Below are 19,333 nucleotides of genomic sequence, written 5' to 3'. Positions count from 1 at the left end.
CCCCACAAGGTTGCAGAAGTCAAATCCCAAGGTACAAGAACAATCTAGAAAGTTCTAGAACTCTCAGCTTTCAGGTCTAACCCCCATCGTTTTTTTATAGAGCCCTCCCTGTGGTCTCCACCTTTCTTTTCACAAGTCAGTACATACATACAGCCTAGTCATTTCTCCGATGTAAAAAACTTATTTTTTGCTCTTTTTTTCATTTGTTTTGAGAAGCGGGTATTCAGGCCTCGCTGGCCTGCAGGCACCAAGCTGAGATTTGTCGAGTCACTGGCCTTGCCCCGCGGCCCGCGCGGCGGGGGAGGGGCCGGCCGCCGCAAACTGGGGGCGTGCAGGGCTGGGGGGGTGTACTCGGGGAGCCCTCGCGTCGGGCTTGGGTTGGTGGTGGGAAGTTTAGGGAAACAGAAATACCATAATCGTCTCAAATGTGACCCCTAAAATAATGACTACAACGTCTCGCGGGGGGAGGGGCGGGCGGGACGGCCGTGAGGGGCGAGGGGACCACCGACTGGGAACGAGGCGCTGGGTGTGACCTCTGTCTTGCCAACGGCGGGTCCCGAGACCCGCGGGAACCGCTGGGGCTGAGAGGAGGGGGCTTCCGTTCCGGACCGCGGAGAGCTCCGCTCCAGGCTCGCGCAGAATCCACGCAGGGTTTTCGGGTCCCCCCCCGGCGAGCGCTCCCCTCCCCCCCTCCCAACTCCTAGTCGAGTGCCGGACTTGTCGGGCCGCAGGGCGCAGCAAACGCGCTGATCCCTCCGCACGGTCACTTGGGAGAGCAGCCCACTCTCTATCAGACTCAGCGCAGAGGTCCGGTTGTTCCACCAGAACACTGGAGGTGGGGGGTTAAGAACACTGAGAGACCAGTTGTGTCCCAGACGGCGGAAGGTCAGAGAAAAGTAGTCCCTTCTCGACGTTTCTGCGGAGGGATATTCTGGTGCGGCGTCACCAGCTGCTATATAAGGAGGCGCCGGACGCAGCGCTGGCAGTTTGGTGCAGACCGAGAACCTCGTCGCACTTCTTCTGTGAGCCGCTCCTACTCTCGTCACTTTGTGAGTAACGTCCGCTGCGTTGGCCGGGAATCCAAGAGCCGTCCCGCTGGGGTGGAGGTGGAGGAGGTTGGGGGAGGCAGCGGTGTCGGCCGCGGGCCGAGGGAGCAGCGGAGGCTCTTCGTCGCCCGGGTCCTGCGAGTCGGGCGGCCGTGAAGGAGAGAGACGCTGCAAGATGGCCGAGTCCGCTGCTCCGCCGGTTTGTGCAGCGGGAGGCCCCTGAAGCCCTAACGGCGGTAGATCCTGCGGTCGTCTGGAGAAGCGGGCGGGATGGTTCAGGGGGATGCCAGGAATCGGGTCCGTTTCTGGGCTGACAGACCCGAGATTTCCGTTTGTGGCTCCGTGAGGAGGCGGCGGCCACCCGGCACTTCCGGCGGGGGGCGGGGGCGAGGAAGCTCCGGCAGGGGTCACATGACGGAGGGGTCATGTGGCGTCACCTGAATGGCTCACAATCGTGGGTGGGGCCCCCCTGCCGTAGTGTGCGGGAGTCTTTCGGCGGTCGGGTGACACAGGGTTCGGGCTTGGGGGGGATTACATTCCGACTGAGAGCCTGAGAGCAGACGGGCGCGCAGCGAGGAGGCAGGAAGTGAAGTTTGTAAGTGCTGGGCGCTCGGCTTTTGATTTATTGCTGAGAAAGTCCTTAACTAAGGCTCCTTAAATAATAAGCTCATTAGAAATTAACTTCTTGCCTGACCAGGCGGTGGCGCAGTGGATAGAGCGTCGGACTGGGATGCCGAGGATCCAGGTTCGAGACCCCGAGGTCGCCAGCTTGAACCCAAGGTCGCTGGCTCCAGCAAGGGGTTACTCGGTCTGCTGAAGGCCCGCGGTCAAGGCACATATGAGAAAGCAATCAATGAACAACTATGGTGTTGCAACTCGCAACGAAAAACTAATGATTGATGCTTCTCATCTCTCTCCGTCCTGTCTGTCCCTATTTATCCTTCTCTCTGACTCACTGTCTCTGTAAAGTAAAAATAGAGAGAAAAAAAAAAATTCATTTCTTGAGGTGACATTGGTAAATAAGCGCAGAGAGCTCCCGAGAGTTTATTTTTGAAATAATTTTGTTTTTGCCTTTTAAAAAATTTTTAGTGGTGGATTTATGTTTTTTAGTCCTTTTTTTGATGTTCTATAACGTGTTCTCAATTTTTGAATTTTACTCTTGGTTGATTACTGTCTACATGCCTTGACGGTATTGAGTCTGCAACCTTGGTGTATGGTAAGAGCACTCTGCGCTCCCGGACCTGGTCAAGTGTGCATTCCATTCATACTGATTCTCTGGGTTGTTTCCTGTGTTATGCAAGGCTTTAAAATTTCAGCTATGTAGCCAATGTTAAAATGATACATAACTGTTAACGTTAGAAATGTGTTGACATGTACGTTTCCTGCTAAATGTCCTTTTATTTTTCTTCCTTTTTATTTTAACAGACAATGCAGATCTTTGTGAAAACCTTGACTGGCAAGACCATCACCCTCGAGGTCGAGCCCAGTGACACCATCGAGAATGTCAAGGCCAAGATCCAAGACAAGGAGGGCATCCCCCCTGACCAGCAGCGCCTGATCTTTGCCGGGAAACAGCTGGAAGATGGGCGCACTCTGTCCGACTACAACATCCAGAAAGAGTCCACTCTGCACCTGGTCCTGCGCCTCAGAGGTGGGATGCAGATCTTCGTGAAGACCCTGACAGGCAAGACCATCACCCTCGAGGTCGAGCCCAGTGACACCATCGAGAATGTCAAGGCCAAGATCCAAGACAAGGAGGGCATCCCCCCTGACCAGCAGCGCCTGATCTTTGCGGGGAAACAGCTGGAAGATGGGCGCACCCTGTCCGACTACAACATCCAGAAAGAGTCCACTCTGCACCTGGTCCTGCGCCTCAGAGGTGGGATGCAGATCTTCGTGAAGACCCTGACCGGCAAGACCATCACCCTCGAGGTTGAGCCCAGTGACACCATCGAGAATGTCAAGGCCAAGATCCAAGACAAGGAGGGCATCCCCCCTGACCAGCAGCGCCTGATCTTTGCGGGGAAACAGCTGGAAGATGGGCGCACCCTGTCCGACTACAACATCCAGAAAGAGTCCACTCTGCACCTGGTCCTGCGCCTCAGAGGTGGGATGCAGATCTTTGTGAAGACCCTGACAGGCAAGACCATCACCCTCGAGGTCGAGCCCAGTGACACCATCGAGAATGTCAAGGCCAAGATCCAAGACAAGGAGGGCATCCCCCCTGACCAGCAGCGCCTGATCTTTGCCGGGAAACAGCTGGAAGATGGGCGCACTCTGTCCGACTACAACATCCAGAAAGAGTCCACTCTGCACCTGGTCCTGCGCCTCAGAGGTGGGATGCAGATCTTCGTGAAGACCCTGACAGGCAAGACCATCACCCTCGAGGTCGAGCCCAGTGACACCATCGAGAATGTCAAGGCCAAGATCCAAGACAAGGAGGGCATCCCCCCTGACCAGCAGCGCCTGATCTTTGCTGGGAAACAGCTGGAAGATGGGCGCACTCTGTCCGACTACAACATCCAGAAAGAGTCCACTCTGCACCTGGTCCTGCGCCTCAGAGGTGGGATGCAGATCTTCGTGAAGACCCTGACCGGCAAGACCATCACCCTCGAGGTCGAGCCCAGTGACACCATCGAGAATGTCAAGGCCAAGATCCAAGACAAGGAGGGCATCCCCCCTGACCAGCAGCGCCTGATCTTTGCGGGGAAACAGCTGGAAGATGGGCGCACCCTGTCCGACTACAACATCCAGAAAGAGTCCACTCTGCACCTGGTCCTGCGCCTCAGAGGTGGGATGCAGATCTTCGTGAAGACCCTGACAGGCAAGACCATCACCCTCGAGGTCGAGCCCAGTGACACCATCGAGAATGTCAAGGCCAAGATCCAAGACAAGGAGGGCATCCCCCCTGACCAGCAGCGCCTGATCTTTGCGGGGAAACAGCTGGAAGATGGGCGCACCCTGTCCGACTACAACATCCAGAAAGAGTCCACTCTGCACCTGGTCCTGCGCCTGAGGGGAGGTGTCTAATTTCCTCCTTTCAAGCAAGCTTTCAACAAGTTTAATTGCACTTTTCTTTCAATAAAGTTGTTGCATTCCAAAGTCTGATTTTTCTTTCATCTGTGTTAAATAAGGGTTTTTTTAATTTAGGGTGCGATGTTGAGGGGTCAGTATTTTCAGTCTACTAGATGATTCTGTGATAACCAGAAGGTAAATATCAGAATTAGGTGGCTTTAATAGAAAACTGTAGTGAGTGGTTAAAAATAGGTTGACAAATTGAAGATTGCAGGTGAATATTCCCTATGTACACATAGGCACAAACTAAACTATTGACTTTGAAAACAATTTGGGTATGGTGTGAGGTACCTGAGAATGGGTAAGTTCGAAATACCAGAGAACGAGATTGAAGGGTAGGAGTTGTTCAAGGGAACATGAAGAATCAACTTTTAATGCATAGCTCTTACTTAAAATCAGTTGCATACAAGAAAATTATTTTTTTTTTAAATTATATTTTGTTTTTTTAAGAAAGCAGAAGGAGATACAAGAACAGGGTCTATTCCTGTTTGTGTCCTGACCAGGGATTGAGCGGACAGCCTCAGTGCTTCTCGATGACTAGAACCAACCAAGTTCTGTGGCCAGGGCAAGAAAATTGACCAGACTTTTAAAGAAAGGATCATTTTTGTGTTGTCTACCTGTTTTGCCTTATGCTAGTGGTTATTTAGAGAAGGAATACTATAGCTAGTGTCAGTATGCCTCAATTTCATGTGACTACAGATGCAGGCTTTCTATAAAATTTAATTGCTGGTGGGTGAAGCATTTGGCTGTTGGTCTTCATTTTCGTAAATTTATAGTTGAAGCATTTACCCAGTCATGATGGTGGCAAGCAATTCTTGTCATAACTAGAACCAAAGGAGAAAGTTGCAGGGGAAGCTGGTTTAATAAGGAATAGGCAGCCCAGAAATCGGGCCCATTAACGAATGAGAAGATTTTGTCCAAAGTACACCAGCCCCTCTGCTCTGCCCCTAATACCTCAAGGTTTACAATATAGAGGAAATTTGGTGTTTTCACTGAGTAAGCTGAAATCATTTAATGGGTCATGATCAGGAAATTGCCTTCAAGAAATTTGTAAAATTGTAGGCTAACCTATTAGGGTGGGTTTTTCACTTGATGTAAGTGCAGAGAGTAGTTCATTGAATTTCCATGACTCACTGTAGAAGTCAACATAAATAGCAATGTTTGCAGAATCCCAGGAATTTCACCAGCACCTGTAACCACTTTCAGTCACTTGGCTGGGATTTTTTTGTGTAATTGGCGCTCCAGTAAAAAAGGTAATGGTGCAGTGGATAGAGTGCATCCTGGAAACAGGTCAGTGGCTTGAATCCTAGCCTTGCTGGGTCAAGGAACGTAACACTTCTCACTATCCAGACCCCTCTAAAATCAAAGTGATAGCATTGGGTGAATAATCTCAATTGCCTCTTGAAAAAAAACGAATAGGCATGGCAAAGTTCTTGTGTTTCCTTTCTAGAGTCTACAAGTACAGCAGGTTCAGTGACTAGTAACAGAAAATGTGAGCCTGACCAGGCGGTTGCGCAGTGGATGGAGCGTCGGACTGGGATGCGGAGGACCCAGGTTCAAGACCCCGAGGTCACCAGCTTGAGCGCGGGTTCATCTGGTTTGAGCAAAGCTCGCCAGCTTGGGCCCAGAGCCCCTGGCTTAAGCAAGGGACCACTCGCACTGAGGGCCCGCGGTCAGGGCACGTGAGAGAGCAATCAATGAACAACTTACGGTGTCCCAACGAAAAACTGATGATCGATGCTTCTCATCGCTCTCCTGTCTCTGTCCCTAGCTATCCCTCTCTCTGACTCTCCCTCTGTCTCTGTAAATAAATAAAAACTAAAAAAAAAAAAAAAAAGTGAGACTCGTAGTACACCTTTGTGCCCCTTAAGTGGAGAACCTTCCTGCATTTCCAAGAGGAGAAATCTTGGAATTGGAGCACTAGAGCATTTGGTCTAATAAAGCTTTGGGTGTTGCAGGGGTAGGGAAGCTAAATTGAGAGCTCCCTGAACTTGAGGCTCATTGAACAACAGTGCTTTCTGTAAAGTGTGAAAGGAATTGCTAATTTCAATTGAAAAATCAATACAAGCTTATTAAATGGATGTAGAAAGGGGTTTCATACAAGTTTATACCCAGGAAAAACCGAGGTAGGATTATATTTGCCTCATTGTTCATAATGTATACATATGTAGTATATGTTTTTATGAAGTCAAAGATAATTTTTTTTAATTTTAAAGATTTTAATTTATTCATTTTTAGAGGAGAGAGAGGGAGGGAGGAAGAGAGGGAGAGGTGGGTTAGAGGAGTAGGAAGCATCAACTCATAGTTGCTTCCTGTATGTATGTGCCTTGACCAGGCAAGCCCAGGGTTTCGAACCAGTGACCTCAGCATTCCAGGTCGATGTTTTATCCACTGCACCACCACAGGTCAGACAAAGATAATAAATTTCTAATCACCCCTTTTACTTCGTAGTGATAACTAGCATTTTTAAAAATTTTCTCATGTATAACATATTTACCATGTTTATTATATACACAAATAGAACCATTCACACAATAGTTTCTCAGCTTTTTATTATAGTCCATGAAAACAATATTTTGTTTTTGTTCATACATAAATTTCAACTTTTTATTCATTTATTTATTGATTTTAAAGAGAGGAGAGAGAGAAAAAGGGATAGGAGCAGGAAACTTCAACTCATAGTAGTTGCTCCTTCAAATGTTCCTTAACCGGGCAAGTCCGGGGTTTCAAACCAGCGACCTCAGCATTCCAGGTCAATGCCCTATCCACGAAGCCACCAGAGGTCAGGTCATAAATTTCAACTTTTTGTGTGTGTGTGTGTGTGAGAGACAGAGAGAGAGAGGGACAGATAGGGACAGACAGACAGGAAGGGAGAAGGATGAGAAACATCAATTCTTTGTTGCGGTTCCTTAGTTGTTTGTTGATTGATTTCTCATATGTGCCTTGACTGGGGGCTACAGCAGACCAAGTGACCCCTTGCTCGAGCCACTAACCTTGGGCTCAAGCTGGTGAGCCTTGCTCAAACCAGATGAGCTTGCGCTCAAGCTGGCGAGCTCGGGATCTCGAACCTGGGTCCTCCACATACCAGTCTGATGCTCTATCCACTGCGCCACCGCCTGGTCAGGCATAAATTTCAACGTTTAAACATAAAACTTAAATTAGGTTCTTAAATTATAAAAGCTTGCTTTACATATTACCCGTCACCAAAGTCTGCAGCCATATGAAATATCACAAGGATTTGATTCTGCATGGTACCATTAGCTTTTTTTTTTTTGAACTAGATAAGTCTGGACATATTTCTATGCTAGCATATCTATGTCTACCTCCTTGTTAATACTCATGCTAGTATTCCATTGGATGGATGCCCTATAATTTATTTAACCTGTTTACCAACATTTACCTGGTTCTTGTTAAGGATGCTGCTGCCAAATACACCCTTGTAGACATCTTTTGTATTCTAATTTTTTTAAGTAAGAGGAGGGGAGATTGGCTCCCGTGTGCACCCAGTGTATACTAATATTTAGAAAGGATAGCATAAATATGATTCCTATTTAATAAGGTTCTTAGGCGTAATTAAAACTAGCCTTAGAACTTAGCTTTGTAACCAACTCATGATTACTGTTACATGTTTTTCTTTCTTGGAATGGATAATACTTGCAGGTATTTCAGGTATGGAAAAAGATGAAAGGTATATAATGAAAAGACTTCCATTCTGTCTCCCACCCACCCAGTATCTACGTAGCCAAGTTTTTCTGTGCATATACAAACAACTATTCCCCCTCACACAAAAGGTAGTATCCTGCACCTTGCTTTTTTTACTTTATATCTTTTATAGTTTTGACAGTTCTAACATCCTTTCATTTTATATAAAGGAAAAAGACCTTTTATATAATTTTCTCAAGAATAAAGCCACCAGGGCAACACCACAAACGCTAGTGAACATTTATAGGATCCTCCAAGCAACAAATACAAAAATGTCAGGAATTACAGTGATATAGTGGTTAATGAGAAGGGTTTCTGCCATCAGGATTCCTCAGTCTAGTTAAACAACAGATGCTAGACTTGATTAGTTACATTGAATGCCTGTCAAGTCTGCAGCCATCCCAAAGTTTGGTTTCACACCTGAATGAGTACTGTGCAAGGATTCACTTACGTAGATGCTGCTGTGTGAGCCTTGAATAAACCAGAAGAAAATTCAAGGCTTGTTATTTATTTTTATTTATTATTTTTATTTATTCATTTTAGAGGAGAGAGACAGAGAGAGATAGAGAAGGAGGGAGGAGCAGGAAACATCAACTCCCATATGTGCCTTGACTGGGCAAGCCCAGGGTCTTGAACCGGCGAACTCAGCATTCCAGGTCGATGCTTGATCCACCATGCCACCGCAGGTCAGGCAAGGCTTGTTGTTATTTAAAACAGTGTTCCTTTTTTATGTTTTACCTGAAAGTACAACAAAATTCTCACCAAGTTACTATAAATATGGCTTTCATAGAGGCATATTGTTTATGGATTGGCAAAAGGCTTGGATGTCATTTTAGTCTGCAGTGTTCATTTCTACCGGAAGAGGGAGCCACTGGGACAGACTGGTTTAGTCAGGAAGGTGGCAGTGCCCCCAAGCGGTTGTGGCTGACCAGGTAATTTATATAAATATTTTCACGTATCTGATGCTTACAGATGCTTGTTGACTCACCAGTAAAATACCTTTTACTTTCTCCCCCCCCCCAGTCCTGTGGACACCTCCTTTCCACGCCAACTGGAATTACTACATAGCATCTAATGTAGTTGTTTTTTTTTTTTCCTTTAGTTGGAAACGGGGAGGCAGTCAGACAGACTCCCGCACGTGCCCGACCGGGATCCACCTGGCACGCCCACCAGGGGGCGACACTCCACCCAGCTAGGCCGTTGCTCTGTTGCAACCAGAGCCATTCTAGCGCCTGAGGCAGAGGCCTCAGAACCATCCTCAGCGCCCGGGCCAACCTTGCTCCAATGGAGCCTCGGCTGCGGGAGGGGAAGAGAGAGACAGAGAGGAAGGAGAGGGGGAGGGGTGGAGAAGCAGATGGGCGCTTCTCCTGTGTGCCCTGGCCGGGAATCGAACCCGGTGTTCCTGCACGCCAGGCCGACGCTCTACCACTGAGCCAACTGGGCCTAATGTAGCTGTTATTCAACACGGACCCTCCATTTTTCCTGTTCTCAGGAGACCCAATCTCTCAGAATATCTTCCCTAGTGCCCATATCTATTGGCCACTTCCTTTTCCCATGTGTTCCCCATCATTTCACACCTTTCTTCACTCAAATTGTTTTTTTTCTCTGAAATTCCACCACGGCCCACTTCAACAACAAAGCCTACCCCATGTCAAGAACTCTTTTAAAGGTTCCACAAAGCTTTCCTTGAGTGTCCCAACTGGAAATTATCCGTCCTGAAATCTGATAGCTCTTTCTATTTCATATTGAAGCTCCTTATTCAAATAAGATAGCTCTTTCCTTTATTTTTTAGATCATTTTACTTTACTATTATTATTGAATTTATTGAGGTGACATAGGTTGATAAAATCACATAAGGTTGAGGGGTACGATTCTGTAATATGTCATCTGTATAGTGTATTGTGTGTTCACCACCTCAAGCTCTGTTCCTCTCTTTGATAATGAACAGTAATTGCACAAGGCGACAGAGATAATCAGATTGAATGAGACAGGGTTGGGATCCTACTTGTAATCAGATGGTCAGGAGAGGCTTTCTGGGAAAAGACTATTTATGTGAGACCTGAAAAATGAGTGGAGGCAGACCGTGGCGGGGTAACTCAGTGAGAGCATCATCCAGACATACTGCAGTTGTGGGTTCAAACCCTGGTCAGGGGACATACAAGAGTGAACCAATGATGGCATGAATAAGTGAAATGCAGATTGTAGTTTTTCTCTCTGTGTCTTCCTTCTTCTCTCTCTAAAATTCAATAAGTAAAATTTTTTTTTTTTTTTGAAATGAGTGGAGGCAGCTTTTCCAATAGGTGGGGCAGCAGAAAAGAATGCAGGAGCCCTGAGACTGGCCAAGAGTTTGGCACATTTAGGGAACAGAAAGGAGACCAATGTGGCTGAAGTGGGACTGGAGGACTTGCAACAAGTTTTAAAAAATGTTTTAAAACTTATTGATTATATATATGGAGAGAAAAGGAGAGACAGAGAGAGAAACATTACTTTGTTCCACTTATTTATACATTCATTGATAGATTCTTGTATGTGCCCTGACCAGGGATCAAACCTGTAACCTTGGTATATTGGGATGATGGTTGAGCCAACTGAGCTGTCCAGCCAGGGCTCTGACCTGGGCTCATTTTATTTATTTTTTTATTGATTGATTATTTTTATTTTTTTATTCATTTTAGAGAGGAGAGAGAGACAGAGAGAGAGAGAGAGACAGGGGGGAGGAGCTGGAAGCATCAACTCCCATATGTGCCTTGACCAGGCAAGCCCAGGGTTTTGAACCAGCGACCTCAGCATTTCCAGGTCGACACTTTATCCACTGAGCCACCACAGGTCAGGCTGATTGATTATTTTTAAAAAGACTTTATTTATTTATTTATTTTAGAGAGAAGAGAGAGAAGTGGGGAGGAGCAGGAAGCATCAACTCCCATATGTGCCTTGACCAGGCAAGCCCAGGGTTTTGAACCAGTGACCTCAGTGTTCTAGCTTGACGCTTTATCCACTGCACCACCACAGGTCAGGCCTTGATTGACTTTTTTTTTTTCCTTAGTGAGAGGAGGAGTGGCAGAGACAGACTCTCTCATGCACCCGACCAGGATCCATCTGACAAACCCACTAGGGGACGATGCTCTGCCCATCTGGGACATTGCTCTGTTGCAACCGGAGCCATTCTAGTGCCTGAGGCAGAGGCCATGGATCTGTCCTCAGTGTCCGGGGCCAACTTGCTTCAATCGAGTCATGGCTGCAGGAGAGGAGGAGGAGGAGGAGGAGGAGGAGGAGAGAGAGAGAGAGAGAGAGAGAGAGAGAGAGAGAGAGAGAGAAAAGTGAGAGGGGGAGGGGAGGTGAAACAGATGGGCGCATCTCTTGTGTGCTCTGACCGGGAATCAAATCCAGGACTTCCACATGCTGGCCCAATGCTTTACCACTGAGCAAACCAGCCAGGGCCTTAATTAATTTTTGAGAAGAGAAAAGAAGAGAGAGAAACACTGGTTTGTCGTTTCCACTTATTGAACCCACAACCTTGGCATATTGGGACAAGGCTCTAACTACCTGAGCTACCTGGCTAGGGCTGCAGCCAAACTCTTGGAAACCTGTCTCCCTGCCAACATCCTGGTCTAAGCCACCAATTTCTCTCATCTTAATTCCGCCACTGGTCTCTGTCCCACTTGGGTTGTAGACAGTCCACCCTCTTTACAGCATCACAGGGTGCACAGATTTCTAGAGAGCTGTTGGCTTGAGCTCCTGTGTCTCTCTCTTTATTTCTGACTCTCTGGGCAAGTACAGCCACCGCACGGACCTGGGAAGGACACGAGGAAGCAGGCAAGGAACCCCGGAGCTGCAGAAGGTGGCCGTTTGCTAGCACACTCACCTCCAGCCTTGTGTCCGAGTTCTCCTGCTTGCTAGTTTGCAAGTCCCACTTATGATTGAAAACATAAAGCCCTCCCTTAATGAAAACCACTTGAAGACCCCATTTCACTTAGAGCGCAATCCCAACTCTTTCACCTTGGGCGACCAAGCTTGTCTCCACAGTCCCGCCCCCACTCACCCTCCCTTAGCCCGTGACTTTCCCTCTGGCTTTTGCACAGGCCCAGTCTCTCCTGCCTGAGGACCTCTGCAGCCCTCCTGCCTGGAATGCCCTTGCCCTGGATCTTCCCATTGAGGCACTTTCTCCTGTTTCGAGTCTCAACTTGAACTTTCCTGACAACCATTTTAAACAAGTGCACTGGCCGCAACTAGTTGCTCTCTCGTTCTGTGACCCACTTGTAGAGTCTTTTTTTTTTTTTGTATTTTTCCTAAAAAACGGGGAGGCAGTCAGACTCCCGTATGTGCCCTACTGGGATCCACATGGCATGCCCACCGGGGGGGGAGGCTCTGCCCATCTGGGGCATTGATCTATTGTGGCTGGAGCCATTCTAGTGCCTGAAGCAGAAGCCATGGAGCCATCCTCAGCGCCCAGGCCAGCTCACTCCAATCAAGCCATGACTGCAAGAGAAGGAGAGAGAGATAGGGAGGAAGGAGAAGAAGGGTGGAGAAGCAGATGGACACTTCTCCTGTGTGCGCTGGCCGGGAATCGAACCAGCAACTTTCACATGCCGGGCCGATGCTGTACCGCTGAGCCAACCGGCCAGGGCCTGTAGAGTCTTCATAGCACTTTTCAGTATCTGGCATTTCCTGACTGGTTCTCTGTGTGTGTGTATTAGTTCCCCTGACCCCTTAGAATACGAATACCCAACATGCACCAAAAATGTTCGAGACCTTCTAGACCCTTGGCAGGACTGTGGAATTCACAAAAACAACCCGCAGACCTCGGCTAGAGATGTATTCTGCAGCCCAGTGAGGCCCAAAGGAAAGCAGCAGAGACAGGAATGAGCGTGTTCCGCCTCTGCCTTAGCTCTTCAGTCATCATGGCTGCATTTGGGAGCTGCAAGCCGGCCTAGCGAGCTGACGCCCTGTCTTTGTAATAGCTGTCTCACTGACCATCTGATTCTGCGTCATTGTGACTGGCAGGCCGCTGGATAGCATCTGATGGTGTCCTCTCACAGCTTGTTTATTGTCAAACTGTGTAGGTGACATCCAGAGCCGACCTGTGGGTTTAGAGACACATGAGAGAGAAAATCATTCTGCTCAGGGGTGAGGGTGGGAAGCAAGTCACTGCTCTGAGGAACTGATTTAAATGCATCCTCATTGCTAGAATGAAAACAACTCCATTTATTTATTGAGTGACTATTTTTAAAAATGCTTTTAAGCCTGACCAGGCGGTGGTGCACTGGATAGAGCGTCGGACTGGGATGCAGAAGGACCCAGGTTTGAGACCCCGAGGTCACCAGCTTGAGCACGGGCTCATCTGGCTTGAGCAAAAAGCTCACCGGCTTGGACCCAAGGTCGCTGGCTCGAGCAAGGGGTTACTCGGTCTGCTGAAGGCCCGCGGTCAAGGCACATATGAGAAAGCAATCAATGAACAACTAAGGTGTCGCAACAAAAAACTGATGATTGATGCTTCTCATCTCTCTCTGTTCCTGTGTCTGTCCCTGTCTATCCCTCTCTCTGACTCTCTCTGTCCCTGTAAAAAAAAAATGCTTTTAAGTATGTATCCTTATTTATTTACTAGATTATCCTTTAGTGGAAGGAACCTACTGTCTTACACAAAAGACCCAACAGCAAAAGCTGAAAGCAACTAGTGTTGCATGTTGTGCATGTGAAAAATTTTAAGAATGGGACAGAGTAAAAGGAGTTTTTGTGTTTTGCTTGTTCTTGGCCCTCAGTCCTGTCTCTGTCTGTTGGGCCTGCTAAGACAAAGTGCCATAAACTCACAGCTTAGACAAACCGTCGTTTCTCACAGCTCTGGAGGCTGGAAGTCCAACATCAAGGTTCCGGCAGATCCGTTTCTGGTAAGGCCCCCTTTCTGGTTTATAGACAGCTTTTTTCTTTTTTTGTTTCTCTTTTTTTCAGTTACAGTTAATGTTCAGTATCATTTTGCGTTAGTTTCAAGTGTACAACATAGCGGTTAGACAATCCTACACTTTTCAAAGTGTTTCCCCCTGACATTGCCAGTACTCACCTGGCACCATATGTGGTTATTACGGTGTGATTGACTCAAGTCCCTGTGCCGTCCTTCATGTCTCTGTGACTGTTTTGTAACTGCCAGCTTGTCCTTCTTAACCCCTTCACCTTTCCCACCCGTATCCCAGTCTCCTCCCCTCTGGCCACCATCAGTCTGTTCTCTGTGTCTGTGCATCTGTTTCTGTTTTGTTTCTTCATTCATTTTGTTCTTTAAATTCCACGCGTTAGTGAAGTCATACGTGATGGCTGTCTTTTCCGTGTCATCACAGGGCAGGAGAGGCGAGGGGGCTTTGTGGGGTCTCATATATAAGGGTGCCAATCCCATCAGGAGGGCTCCAACCCTCATGGCCTAATCAACTCCCAAATGCTCCATTAATGTAAAATTCCCAGTTGAATTCTGGGGGGACACAAACATTCAGACTGTATTTGTTCCCTTGCCCCATGGTCACCAGTTTCTTATGCGTCCTAAATATTCTATGTATTCAGGAGACTACTAACATGTCCCTTTTCACCTGCATAAACTGAAAGCATACCATACTTTGTTTTCCCCCTTTGTTATTGAATTTTCTGGAGGGAGGGTGACATTGGTTAATAAAATCATGTAGGTTTCAGATGTACAATTCTATAAAACAACATCAGTATATGGTACTGTGCTCACCACCCTAAGTCATGTCTCCTTCCATCACCAGTTATCCCCCATTTACCCTCTTTTACTTCCCCCATCATACATACTTTACCTAGTTTTTTCACTTAAGAAGAGTATTTATTTTTTTAATTTTTATTTATTTATTATTTTTTTCACAGAGACAGAGAGAGTCATAGAGAGGGATAGATAGGGACAGACAGATAGGAACAGAGAGAGATGAGAAGCATCAATCATCAGTTTTTCATTGCGACACCTTAGTTGTTCACCGATTGCTTTCTCATATGTGCCCTGACCATGGGCCTTCAGCAGGCCGAGTGACCCCTTGCTCGAGTCAGTGACCTTGGGTCCACGCTGGTGAGCTTTTGCTCAAACCAGATGAGCCCGCGCTCAAACTGGCGACCTCGGGGTCTTGAACCTGGGTCTTTCCGCTTCCCAGTCCAACGCTCTATCCACTGCGCCACCACCTGGTCAGGCAAGAAGTATATTAATTTAAGAATACATTGTAGGCCCTGGCCGGTTAGCTCAGTGGCAGAGCATCGGCCTGGCTTGCAGGAGTCCTGGGTTTGATTCCCAGCCAGGGCACACAGGAGAAGCGCCCATCTGCTTCTCCACCCCTCCCCCTCTCCTTCCTCTCTGTCTCTCTCTTCCCTTCCCGCAGCCAAGGCTGCATTGGAGCAAAGTTGGCCCGGGCACTGGGGATGGCTCTATGGCCTCTGCCTCAGGCTCTAGAATGGCTTTGGTTGCAACAGAGCAACCCCCCAGATGGGCAGAGCATCGCCCCCTGGTGGGCATGCCGGGTGGATCCCTGTCGGGCGCATGCGGGCGTCTGTCTGACTGCTTCCCCATTTCCAACTTCAGGAAGAAAAAAAAAAAAGAATACATTGTAGTCCTGGACCATGGGCTCAGTGGTAGAGCGTCGGCCTGGTGTGTGTATGTCCTGGGTTCCATTTGCAGTTAGGGCACACAGAAATGACCATCAGCTTCTCTGCCCCTCCCCTCTTGCTTCTCTCTCTCTTTCTCTCTTTCTTCTCCTCCTGCAGCCATGGCTCAATTGGAGCAAGTTGGCCCTGGCCACTGAAGATGGCTCTATGGCCTCTGCCTCAGGCACAAAGAAGAGCTCAGTTGCTGAGCAATGGAGCACGGGCCCCAGATGGGCAGAGCATCACCCCATAGTGGGCTTTCTGGGTGGATCCCAGTCAGGGCACGTGCAGGAGTCTGTCTCTCTGCCTCCCCTCCTCTCACTGAATAAAAAAGAAAAAAAATCAATACTTTGTTTTTATCAGTACCTATAGATATGGCCTATTTTTATTCCCAGCTGCAAGATATTCCATTGTGTTGATTTACATGAATACCACAGCCAATAATCACACATGGTTATCAAAATTTAAAATAATTAAAGTGGAATGAAGTAATTCCCTTAATTACACTAGCCACATTTCAAGTGCTCAACAGGAAGATCTGAGTGGGGCTAACATCCGGGACAGTGCAGATATAGACCATTTCTATCACTGCAGAAAGTTCTGTTGGGCGGTGCTGGTGGAAACCGGCCGTAGTTGAGTTAAGCAATCCCAACCACTGCATATTCAGGTTCCTTCCAATATTTTGCTATGACAATCAGGGCAACAAAAGTTATTCTTGCCTATAGATTTTTGCCCATGTGCACATGTATATCTGAAAGATAAACTTCTTGAAGGGAACTTACTGGGTCAAAGGGTATGAGCACTTTCAATTTAGACAGGCTTTGCCAAAACTCCCTTCCAAAGAGGTTATCCAAATTTAACTTCTGCCAACCTTAGTCAATAATACCTGTCTCCCCTACCCCCTCGCTGGCACACGAGCTTCTCAAATATTGATCATTGCTCTCATCTGCTCGATGAATAATGGTACCTTATAACAGCTCTAATTTAAAAGTTATTTTTGGTTTCTTCTAATACATCAAGGACCTCATTCATGATTTCATTGGACAAAATCACTTTCGAAAGGAAAAACACTTCTTGAAGCTTTTTGTCTCTACCTGGGGGACTTTGTTCTTTAGGAGGGTGTCTCATGTTGATACTGATTGCCTCATCCATCATTTGGGTAGAACGGTGCACTGATAATTATTAGCTGTGGTGGATGCTGAGGGAGAGGCAATGTTGGATACAGGTTCCCCAAAGCCATGACAAGTGGTAGAGTGTTCCAATTTTTTTTTTTCAGGGACAGAAAGAGAGAGTCAGAGAGAGGGATAGATAGGGACAGACAGACAGGAATGGAGTGAGATGAGAAGCATCAATCATCAGTTTTTCGTTGCAACACCTTAGTTGTTCATTGATTGCTTTCTCATATGTGCCTTGACCGTGGGCCTTCAGCAGACCGAGTAACCCCTTGCTCGAGCCAGCGACCTTGGGTCCAAGCTGATGAGCTTTTTTTAATTTAATTTAATTTTTAATTTTTTTTATTTTTCTGAAGTTGGAAACGGGGAGGCAGTCAGACAGACTCCCGCATGTGCCCAACTGGGATCCACCCAGCACGCCCACCAGGGGGCGATGCTCTGCCCATCTGGGGCGTCACTCTGTTGCAACCAGAGCCATTCTAGCGCCTGAGGCAGAGGCCACAGAGCCATCCTCAGCGCCTGGGCCAACCCTGCTCCAATGGAGCCTTGGCTGCGGGAGGGGAAGAGAGAGACAGAGAGGAAGGAGAGGGAGTGGGGCGGAGAAGCAGATGGGTGCCTCCCCTGTGTGCCCTGGCTGGGAATTGAACCCAGGACTCCCACACGCCAGGTCGACGATCTACCACTGAGCCAACCGGCCAGGGGCTGAGCTTTTTGTTCAAGCCAGATGAGCCCACGCTCAACCTGGTGACCTCAGGGTCTCGAACCTGGGTCCTCCGCATCCCAGTGTGATGCCCTATCCACTGTGCCACCACCTGGTCAGGCCCATTTTTTTTTTTTTTTTTGACAGAGGCAGAGAGAGAGAAACAGAGCGACAGTTAGGGACAGACAGGCTGGAAGGGAGAGAGATGAGAAGCTTCAATTCTTTGTTGTGGCATCTTAGTTGTTCATTGATAGCTTTCTTATATGTGCTTTGACGGGGGGTGGGGGGGCTACAGCAGAGCGAATGATTCCTTGCTCAAGCCAGCAACCTTGGGCTTCAAGCCAGTGACATTTGGGCTCAAGCCAGTGATCTCGGGGTTTCAAACCTGGGTCCTCTGTGTCCCAGGCCAACATTTTATCCACTGCGCCACCACCCAGTCAGGCAAGTGTCCACTTAAAAAAAAAAAGTATGGTGTGAGAAAGACCCTATAGTTATCAAGGACAGCTTGTTCGTTTACCTGGATGAGTCAAGGGCTGTCACCTGGCCCTCCTTCTCAGTGACCAGATGACATACTCTTGGAATCCAACATTTATGCAGAAGCAGACACACAGAACTGTTGACTTAGCAAAGGTTGTAACATTTAAAAATGGTGCCCAGTCTGTTCATAGCAGCAGCATTCCTATAGCTAAAAGGCAGAAACAGCCCATCGATAGATGATTAAACACAATGTGGTGCCTGACTGGTGATGGCGCAGTGGATAAAGTGTCGACCAGGAACGCTGAGGTCGTGGGCTCGAAACCATGGGCTATCCCGGTCAAGGCACATTAGACAGGCAATGAGCAACTAAAATGAAGCAACTACGAGTTGAAACTTCTCACTCCTCATGACCCTCCCCCTTCTCCTCTCCCTGTAAAAATCAATAAATAAAGTCTTTAAAAAAACAAAAACACAATGTGGTCTATCCCGACAATGGAATGTTATTCAGTCACAAAAAGGAGTCTCTGACAGCCTGTGCCACGGATGGATCTGGGGGCCATCATGCTAAGTGAAAGAGGCCGGTCACAAAAGGACAAATGCTACATGGTCTCGCTTACACGAGGTGTGGAGGAAAGAGACATCACAGAGACAGAAAGGAGGAAAGGGGATGCCAGGGGCTAGGGAGGGAGGACTGGGGAGTTCGTTTTTCATGGGGACAGAGTTTCAGTTTGGGAAGATGAGCGAGCTCTGAAGAGGGATAATGGTGGTGGTGGTTGTACAACAAGGTACTTAATGCCACTGAGCTGTACACTTGAAAAAGGGTTAAAATGGCAAAAAAAACAAACAAACAAAATTATGTGCCTGGTGGCAAGGCACGGAAAAGTGTTTTGGAAACAGGTGGAGAAACAAAAGATGGTCAGAGAACCTCGCACTGGGGGAGATTTTTCCGTGTTGCTGAGAAGATGGACCATAGGCTGATCACATGCTCAAGGGCATGATGCTGCGTTGTGGAGGTGGGGGCGGTACGGGGGGTGGAGGAGGACCCTGGTTAATAGTTATCCAATCTAAGTTGAGGCACCGTGACTCGAAACCCCTACTATCTGCTCCCTGTGCCCAGGAGTGTCTTGGCGCCCCAGTTCCCTCCAAGGTTGTCCCAAGACGTCACCAGCCAGCAGGGGGCGTGATGAGGTGGCTGAGCAAGGACAGCCTCTTTCCTTTCTTTCCTCCTCCCTTCTGTCCCCCCTACCCTCCCTTATTCCCGTTTCATCCTTCCTTTTTTAAAAATAAACTTTTTTAGAGCGGTTTTTAGTTTACAGCAAAATTGAGGGGAAGGTACAGAGATGTCCTGAGTGTGTCCCGCCCCTCCCGCCCCCGCACACATACAGCCTCCCCACTGTCAGCATCCCCCACCTGAGTGGCAGCCTTCCTCTTCACGCAGCGTAATGTTCACCATTTTAACCATGTTAAAATATTCCATTCAGTGGCATCGAGCACATCCATAATATTGTGCAACCCCCCCCATGCCCACTAATCAGTCACTC

At 47.8% G+C, this 19,333-nt stretch overlaps 1 protein-coding gene across 1 annotated transcript; it reads left to right on the top strand.

Moving 5' to 3' along the window:
• The first annotated feature begins 893 nt into the window (after positions 1–893).
• UBC (ubiquitin C) lies at positions 894–4,148 on the top strand. Its single transcript, XM_066371175.1, has 2 exons — positions 894–1,049; positions 2,472–4,148. Exon 2 carries the CDS (start codon positions 2,475–2,477, stop codon positions 4,074–4,076), a length of 1,602 nt encoding a protein of 533 aa, XP_066227272.1. The 5' UTR covers positions 894–1,049; positions 2,472–2,474; the 3' UTR covers positions 4,077–4,148.
• Positions 4,149–19,333: the final 15,185 nt, after the last annotated feature.

This window comes from Saccopteryx leptura, chromosome 2 (genome assembly GCF_036850995.1).
Source record: "Saccopteryx leptura isolate mSacLep1 chromosome 2, mSacLep1_pri_phased_curated, whole genome shotgun sequence".
Classification (NCBI taxonomy): Eukaryota; Metazoa; Chordata; class Mammalia; order Chiroptera; family Emballonuridae; genus Saccopteryx; species Saccopteryx leptura.
This window is presented reverse-complemented; position numbering and strand designations above follow the sequence as displayed.

Bases quoted from the DNA above. Each gene is read 5' to 3' on its own strand.
- UBC (XM_066371175.1), top strand. From the start codon at position 2,475: ATGCAGATCTTTGTGAAAACCTTGACTGGCAAGACCATCACCCTCGAG.